Raw genomic sequence first — 8,318 nt, 5'->3', positions numbered from 1 at the left:
TCGTGGTTCCTATGATGTGTCAAACGTGGTAATGGTCACCCACGGTGGACAGTATTTGCTGGAGCTTCCTGATTAAAACAAGCCTGGAACAGGAGCGGCATCCACTTCCGAAATGGCTTGTGTCCGGAAACTCTGTGTATGAACAGTACTCAGGCCATTCGTTCATAGGGACGCTGTGAGTTGTCTACATCTCACCGGCACCTAATAACGTCAACAACATGGTACACAACAGCACAACACATAAGTTCCCTGAGGCACCGTTCTCTGCTAAAGGCCCACTATTCCTAACAGGGATGACAGTGGCTAAGTGACGGCTCTGTGGCTTTCTTGCCTTTCCCCAACTGCCCTTCAGTGCTGCTTGATCCTGCCTGCTATGATGTTGAAGAGACTGTGGTTTCTAGACTAAGAGTAGGAAGAGATTGCTTTTCAAATCTGTCAAAGAAGATGCGACGTGTGGGAAGCCGAATATCAAATTATTATTAATATTAAACCAAATGCTCTATCAGGATATAAGGGAGGCATAATTCAAGCTGGGGTTCACCCTGAGGCACTACAGCGTTCCTTAAGAGTCAACCTCAGGGCTCCCTCTGGTGGCCTAGTAGCAAGGAACTGCATTGCCAAGCCAAAGGCAGAAGGTTCAAATCCATTTCGTGCTTCCCCCTTTGTCCCCTCTCCCACTCTGAGGGTGGGGCGGGAAGATGAGCAGTCTCCTCACATGTAATTAGGGGAGCTCTGGTGGCCTAGTGGCAAGAAGCTGCACTGCAATCCCAGAGATATGCGGTTCAAATCCACCAGATGCTCTGCTGGAGAAGGGGCCATCTCCTCCTGTACCAGTCAGATCCAATTTGACAGTACACAGTTAGAGAAAATAATAAATTTTTTTGTTTTAAAAAAAGAGTTAACCTCATGGCTCTAAGAGTTGTGGTGACGCTGCAGACATGGCCAAGTCCAAGAACCACACCACACACAACCAGTCCCGAAAATGGCACAGAAACGGTATCGAGAGACCAAGATCGCAACGATATGAGTCTCTTAAGGGGGTAGACCCCAAATTCCTGAGGAACATGCGCTTTGCCAAGAAGCACAGCAACAAGGGCCTGAAGGAGACGCAGGCCAACAACGCCAAGGCTGTGGATGAACACGTCAAGGCTGGGAAGGCTCTTGTCAAGCCCAAAGAGGTCAAGCCCAGGATCCCAAGGGGTGTCAACCGCAAGCTCAGCCGACTCACCTACATCGCCCATCCCAGGCTTGGGAAGCGTGCTCGGGTCCGCATTGCCAAGGGGCTCAGGCTTAACCGGCCAAAATCCAAAGCCAAGGCTGACAGGAAGGCTGAAGCTCCAGCAAAGTCCTCAACTCAGGCTCCAGCCAAGATAGCAGCCCAGGTGCCACCCAAGGCCCCTGTAAAGGCTCCATAATTGAGTTCTCCATTTGAGGACAGAAGGACTGGTATGATCCCCTGGGCTGCTGCCATCTGCATGGGGCTGGTGTCCTCCTGTGTTATTTGTACAAATAAATCCTAAGGCAGGGGAAAAAAAAAAAGAGAGCCAACATCACTCTTAGTTTGTATTTACTGAATCCTTCCCTCCTGAGATTAGCATAAGGTACACAACAGAAAGGAACTTGGCCTTATCTCCAAGACTTCCCCATGATCCTTTTTTTTTCCCTACTCCCCTGGGATTATCCTTTCTTTACCTTCCTGATGATTCTCAATAAGTACACAGAGAGGCATGGCGTGAGGCAGCTTCAGTCATCACAACAGCTGGCCCCTGTCTTTACTCTCTTATCTCACTCTTGGTTGTCTGTCTTATTATTACTTTAGCCTCGGTCCGCAACAGTGATGTATCTCAGAGTCTAGTCCACAAGCTTGGTAGGGCTTATTTTATTGTGTTGTACAGTTGGCATCTGTTTTCCAAGGATTTGCCCCTGCTGACGGTGTCACCATCCTTGCCTCCAAGGAAAACCCAGCCTGGTTGCAATTCCTCCAGGACACTGTCCAAGCAAACCCACTTCACCATCGCTCAGATAAAGATTAACAGTGCGTCTCAAGCACCCCAGCAGCTTCTGTGTCTACACCCTGCAAGCCTATCACTAAATTTAATCTTAACACATTTTGAAGGTCATACTGGTGGTTTTTTTTGTATGTAGCTTTTTTAAAATTTTAGTGAAAGTTTACAGACTTAGGTTTTCCATTCATTCATTGTTGCACTTTTCTCCCCTCCCCCCACCCAGTTCACTCTTCTCTTTGAAAAATAAAACTCTTTCATTGTTATACAATCCTTTCCCCGCCAAGTCCACTCCACTGTACAGCCTTCATTCTGGACTCCTGTCATGACAATAATACCTAATCACATATCCCTTTTAAACAGTTCTCTCCCTCATCTGTTTCAATGCAGTATACATTACTGAACCCATCTTTTCAGTCTCCCCTCAACCCCAATGTCAGTCCCATTTACAAAAGTGGCCCTATGCAATATTTGTCCTTTTGTGACTGAGATATTTCACTCAGCATAATGTCCACCAGGGTCACCCGTTTTGTATATTTCATGAGTTTTTTTTTTTTTTTAATTTTATTATTTTGTGTGTGTGTACCGTCAAACCCTATCTGACTGGTACAGGAGGAGAATGTTCCTCCTTCTCCAGCAAAGAATCTGGCGGATTTGAACCACATACCTCAGCGATTTCAATGCAGCTTCTTGCCACGAGGCCACCAGAGCTCCCAATTTCTTTCTTTTTCAACGTAGCGTAGTATTCCATTGTGTGACTATACCACAGCTTCTCTCTCCATTCGTTTGTTGATGGGCACTTGGGTGGTTCCCAACTCTTTCTGTGAACCAAGCCACAATAGACACGAGTGTGCACGTGCTTTGCTTTTAAAAATTTTTTTATTATTAATGAAAATTTAGAGGTTCTGGATTTCCATTCATGGTTGCACTTAGAGCTTTTCTTCTGACACACAGGAACGGACACTTTGGGCACAGAAGGCATCTTGTGTGCACACGCGGTCACTGTGACCCTGAGTCCTTGCACTCGCCTGTTAACATTTTTCCTCTAAGGGGGCGTGGGGTCCAGCCTCACTGGGGAGCCCCCTGCAAATGCAGCTCACCGCGCCTGGACTCCCGTCCTGAAGGGGGCGCTGTAGGCAGCGGCGCGGGAGAGGCCGAGCCTCCTCCAGGGGCCTTGGGGGAGGGGAGGGGGAAGGGGGCAGGGAAAGGAGAGGAGACGGAGGGGGGGCGGTGAAAGGGACGAGGACACGGTTGCGACCTGGACAGCGCTGAGGGGCAGCGGCCAGCGGGGGCCATTTTGCGGGGCGCCCACGTGATGGACGCACGCTCGGTGGGGCGATCACGTGACCCGGGGCGCGCCGCGGCCGCCCGAGCGGACCCGGCGAGAGGCTGCGGCGGCGGGAGCGGCGCTGATGGACGGGTCCGGGGAGCAGCCCAGAGGCGGGGGTGAGGCGGGTGGTGGGTGGGCGGGAGGTGGGCGAGGCCCCCTCGCCGACCCGGCCCCCAAGGAGCTCTTCTCTCTCCCCGCCCGGCCCCCGGGACTCCGCGGGAAAATCTCCCGGCACAAACTACCCCTCCGATCGCGCGCGCTGCCAAGCCTCTCCAAGCCCCTGTCTGCCCGGTTCCCTCCCTTCTCCACCCCCCCACCCCGCGGCCTCGGCGCCTCCCCTCCCTCCCCGCCCCGATCTCATTCTGCCCCGGCGCCCTCTGACCCCGGAGAGTCTGGGGACCCCAAAATGCAAGCCCCCGAGACAGGCCTGGGCTTGTCGCCGGCATCACTTCCTGCCTCTGTCGCTGGTGGGAGGGGCGCGTCCCTCTTGGGCCACCTCGGGCCAGGGGTCTGGATGCTTTGAAGACTCGCACTGCCTCCTTCCCTTGAATTAAATTAGGATCAGGGCCAGGCTTTGCAGCCACTCTCTCCATCAGGGACTCAGCTATCCGGGGCCCCCCAGTCACTTCACCTTACCAGAGTCCCAAGTCCATAGTCTTTAAGTCCTGTGTTCCTTTAAGGACCATGAACCTCTCCAGTCCTCCGATCCCCTAGGACCCAGGAGTCCAGGCGCACCTCTTCCCTCCTTTCTCCCCTAGGGCCCACCAGCTCTGAGCAGATCATGAAGACAGGGGCCCTTTTGCTTCAGGGGTGAGTTTGAGGTCTGATTATAATGTGGAGCGGACCGGAGGTGTGACGCCCCTTTCTGATTCTCCGCCCCCCTCTCCATTCCCACGCTTTAGTTTCATCCAGGACCGAGCAAAGCGGATGGGGGGGGAGGCGCCCGAGTTGGCCCTGGAGCGGGTACCGCCGGATCCATCCACCAAGAGGCTGAGCGAATGTCTCAAACGCATTGGGGACGAACTGGACAGTAACTTGGAGCTGCAGAGGTGTGGCCCTGGGGACCCAGGGGTCCAGCCCGCTTTACACCCGCCAGTACAAGCTCTGCTTCTCAAGTCATGGCCCAATTTTGTGACCCACGAGTTGGGAGTTTCTGCCCAGCCCTCCACCCTCAGAGGCAGAAGTCCAGACCCAGGGTTTAAGCTCCTGCTCCCTCGCCTGATGCCCAGGGATCCGGTTTCCAGCCCCTCCTCCCACTGACCCAGGAATCTAGCCGCTGGTCTTCTCTCAGAAGTGGTCATGTTTACCCCTGCCACCTGAAATAGTTCACACAATGCCCCCTCATAAACCCAGGATTTCTCCCTGCCCCTTTTCCTAGTCTCAGGAGCCCAAGCTCTCACCTGCCCACCTCCTCTCAAACCCTCGAGTTCCCACCTTCCAAGCCACCAAGTCCTTTCTCAGACTGCCTGGCTGGGCCCTCTAGCCTCACCTCCCTCACCCAGGTGTCCCGGCCCACAGTTCACCTCAATGTTCTGGAATTTCTGCTTTGTCTAGAGCCTAGACACCCAGCTGCAGGGCATCGTTTTCCTGGTTCTCCACTTGCCTGCAGCTCCATCCTCTCCCCATCCCTCTTCATTCTCGCCTGACTTGGGGTGGGTGCCGTGGTCCCACGCATCACCTGACTGCTGCCCAGCACTGCCACCCCTCTCTCCTGCAGGATGATCTCGGCTGTGGACACAGATTCCCCCCGCGAGGTTTTTTTCCGCGTGGCTGCCGAGATGTTTTCCGATGGCAACTTCAACTGGGGCCGCGTTGTCGCCCTGTTCTACTTTGCCACCAAACTGGTGCTCAAGGTGGGGGCCAAAGGGCTGTGAGTCCAGAGTGGCGCCTGTCTGCCTGGGAAAAAACCTGGGCATTGAGGGTTCATGCCCACAGCATCCCAGAGACAGAGAAGGGGGGGATAGTCATAGGCAATATCCTCACCTAAATTCATTTATTCATTCAACCCCATCAGTGAGGCTACATACAGCCAGACATTTACTCACCTGTAGACACAAGAGCAGTGTCCAGTACAGATTGGGACCCTGCTCTCCTGGACTCCCCTGAATAATGACAAAAGGGACGCAGGGTGATGGGATCAAGCAGAGTAGCCAAGAAAGACTTCTAAGAGCAAGTGACACTAACGTCAAACTTAAAAGGCAAAATAAAGACACACTGATGTAAGGATGTGGGACGAAGAAGCATCCAGGTAGAACAACTGCAAAGGCCCTGAGGTATGACTGAAGTTGGTGGGCTGAGGAGGAGCACGGAGGCATCTTGTGGCGGAAAGAGGGCGCAAAGGGGGAGAAAGGTGACAGGTGAGAGCGGAGTTGGCTGGAGGAGTAGATTCAGGGGCTCTCTGGCCCACTGTAAGGATTTAAGAGAGGAGTAAGGTGGTAAAATTGATAAATTTTAAAGACGACTCAGGAGCAAACAGGGAGCTCTGTCTGGTGGGACAGTATGTAGAGAGGTTGGCTGCCAAAGCAAAGGACGTTGGTTCAAATCCAGCATCTGCTGAGGGACGAAGCTGGGTAACCTCCTTCCATGCAATTTACAGCCTCTGAAAACCTGCTGGAGGGTCAGGGCTGAAAACCTCTTAGTTGGCTCTGACTCGATGATGGCAAGAGCCTCGAACTCTGGGGCACATGGTTAAGCGCCCGGCAACGGGAAGGTTGGCAGTTCTAATTCATGCAGACGTGTCCCCCAAGAAAGGCAGGCCTGGTGCTTCTGGCAGGGTCTCGGATGATTCCTATGGACTGTTCCACTTTATACAATGGCATGCGTTTGGAATCGCTTCTGGGACAACTGGTTTTGTTAGTAAACCTCACTATCTCAGGGCCTTTGAGTAGAACGGATGAGCTGAAGCTCCAGTGGGTTTTCGGAGACAAGAGGAGCAGCTAGGGGATTCAAACTGCCCATTGAGAGTGGAGGTTGTGGACATGTGGGAAGGGCAAGTTCAAGGCCTTAAGGGAGGGGAGGAGAGCTCTCACCTGGTCTGGAGGTCAGAGAAGCCCTCTAGAGCAAAGCCATTTGACTTTTGTGGAATGAATGAACATTTGAGTCCTACAGGAAGCAAAATGCAAGCACAAAGCCAGGAAGAATTTATAAGAAAGGGAGGAGGAGGTCTGGGAGGCCCAGAGGGTGGAATGTGATGTAGCTGAGGTTTCTTGCAAAGCCCTATGTGCCCACCTATTCTCGTAGGTCTTTATGCCAAGGGTACTGGGGAGGTATGGAAAGTTGTTGAGCGCAGAGCAGTCTCATTTCCTTTGGAATTTACGAAGCTCACTCTGATTGTAGGCAGAAAAGGGCAGACAGCCAGGAAGAGTGGCTTGAAGCCACTGTCCTCAGGCACTTGGGGGGCCAAGCGCCAGCCCCTAAGGCCCTCCCACTTCCCCGCAGGCCCTCTGCACCAAGGTGCCCGAGCTCATCAAGACCATCATGGGCTGGACAATGGACTTCCTTCGGGAGCGGCTGCTCGGCTGGATCCAGGACCAGGGTGGTTGGGTGAGGCCTCCGACCCTCTCCTCCCGCAGGCCCCAATGCTTCTGGGAACCCCCAGACTTTCACCCCATCCCCATTTCCGGACCACCAAACACAATGGCCAGTCCTGGTTCTCTCCCTCCCATCATCGGCCCCTTATCAATCCCAGGTCAACTGATCTCTTTGACCTGTGATCGCATGGTGTCCTCTGACTTCCCTGTGACCCTTAACTCAAGGACTGCCTTCCGCCCTGCCTGGTGGGTTCAAATCCACCAGCTGTTCCTTCAAGGAAAGATGGGCAGTCGCCTCCCATGTGATTTACGGCCTCTGAAACCACTCCGGGAGGGTAAGCTCTTAGGAACTGGTTCCGTTCCTATAGCAATGAGTTAAGAGTTGAAGCTGCCGCACAGTGCTTGGTGCCAACACTTGGTTGTTAACCAAAAGCTCTGTGGTCCCCACCCACCAGGGCTGGGCAGGAAAAAAGGTGAGGCTGGCAGCTTCTGTAAAGATTAACTCACTGCCCTCAAGTCTCCCTACCCTCCAGCCAGTTTTCAGAGGCTATAAATCCCAGGAGGGGAGTGGCCCATCTTTCTCCCCTGAGCATCTGGTGGATTCAAACTGTCCACCTCTGCGTCTGCACTTTGCAATGCCCTCCCGCCCTGAACATCCCGCAGGGCACCTGTCCCGTGGGGTCCTGATGAAGAGGCTTTGCCCCCTTGGCGCCCGCTTAACCTGAGACCCCACTCCCCTTTCCTCGCTGCCCCGGCCCCCACACGGGAGGAGTGACCACTGTCTCTGTCCCAGGACGGCCTGCTCTCCTACTTCGGGACCCCCACGTGGCAGACGGTGACCATCCTCGTGGCCGGCGTGCTGACCGCCTCGCTCACCATCTGGAAGAAGATGGGCTGACGCCGGGCTGGCCTTGGACTCTTGTCTTTTCTGCATAAATTATGACATTTTAATGGGAGAGGTGGGGATGGGGGGTGGTTTCAGGGGCCTTTTTCTTACTTTTTTAATTATTGGGGTGGGGCGGGGCTGGTCTTGGGGGGGCAATAAACCTCCTGTGGGCCACAAAGTGGTGTCTGAGTCACTGGCCCCTTCCCCCCTTCACAGGTCTCCCACAGTGTCCCTGCACAGCCGTGAGCCCGCCATCTGGCCACCCCTGGGCTCCGGAGCCTCCCCCACCTCTACCTCCACGCAGGTTCCCTCTGGGGTGGTGGTCAGTTCTCTGCCCACAGACTGAGGGATGAGTGAGGGCCTGGTCCTGTCCTTCGATCTCTCTCGGCTTCTATGCCCCTTCACTCTTGGTCTGTCACCATCTCTCTGTGCTTATCTCCTCCCTCTCTAGGTCTCTTGTCCCTCTCTCTCTCTGGGTCCCTGTCCCACCTCTCTCTCTGGGTCCCTGTCCCACCTCTCTCTCTGGGTCCCTGTCCCACCTCTCTCTCTGGGTCCCTGTCCCACCTCTC

General features: G+C 54.2%; 2 protein-coding genes and 1 pseudogene across 4 annotated transcripts in view; 2 read left to right on the top strand and 1 right to left on the bottom strand.

Moving 5' to 3' along the window:
- Nucleotides 1–938: 938 nt before the first annotated feature.
- LOC102876556 lies at nucleotides 939–1,415 on the top strand (annotated as a pseudogene).
- A 1,933-nt stretch (nucleotides 1,416–3,348) lies between these two features.
- Nucleotides 3,349–7,927, top strand: BAX (BCL2-associated X protein). 3 transcript variants are annotated; one of them, XM_006898683.1, is made up of 6 exons: nucleotides 3,349–3,449; nucleotides 4,092–4,143; nucleotides 4,236–4,382; nucleotides 5,051–5,186; nucleotides 6,772–6,876; nucleotides 7,696–7,927. In XM_006898683.1, the coding sequence occupies exons 1-6, from the start codon at nucleotides 3,416–3,418 to the stop codon at nucleotides 7,759–7,761; spliced, it is 540 nt and encodes a 179-aa protein (XP_006898745.1). In that variant the 5' UTR covers nucleotides 3,349–3,415; the 3' UTR covers nucleotides 7,762–7,927. The 3 variants fall into 3 exon arrangements, with proteins under 3 accessions (XP_006898745.1, XP_006898744.1, XP_006898746.1); XM_006898682.1 differs by having other exon boundaries at nucleotides 7,657–7,927; XM_006898684.1 differs by lacking the exon at nucleotides 4,236–4,382 and having other exon boundaries at nucleotides 7,657–7,927.
- A 32-nt stretch (nucleotides 7,928–7,959) lies between these two features.
- GYS1 (glycogen synthase 1 (muscle)) overlaps nucleotides 7,960–8,318 on the bottom strand; it is a 37,832-nt gene continuing 37,473 nt past the window's right edge. The window contains exon 13 of the mRNA XM_006898739.1: nucleotides 7,960–8,080. Within this exon, the coding sequence (XP_006898801.1) occupies nucleotides 7,960–8,080 (121 nt within the window). The remainder of the gene's footprint in view (nucleotides 8,081–8,318) is intronic.

The sequence above is a fragment of the Elephantulus edwardii genome, unplaced genomic scaffold (assembly GCF_000299155.1).
Source record: "Elephantulus edwardii isolate Elephantulus edwardi_28Jun2011 unplaced genomic scaffold, EleEdw1.0 scaffold00236, whole genome shotgun sequence".
NCBI classification, from domain to species: domain Eukaryota; kingdom Metazoa; phylum Chordata; class Mammalia; order Macroscelidea; family Macroscelididae; genus Elephantulus; species Elephantulus edwardii.
The sequence above is the reverse complement of the archived record's forward strand: the minus strand, read 5'-3'. Positions and strand labels throughout refer to the sequence as shown.

Coding starts and splice junctions, on each gene's coding strand:
- BAX (XM_006898682.1), top strand. CDS start 3,416: ATGGACGGGTCCGGGGAGCAGCCCAGAGGCGGGG. Junction 4,144..4,235: donor GGGGCCCTTTTGCTTCAGGG/GTGAGTTTGAGG, acceptor CCCACGCTTTAG/TTTCATCCAGGACCGAGCAA. Junction 5,187..6,771: donor CCACCAAACTGGTGCTCAAG/GTGGGGGCCAAA, acceptor ACTTCCCCGCAG/GCCCTCTGCACCAAGGTGCC.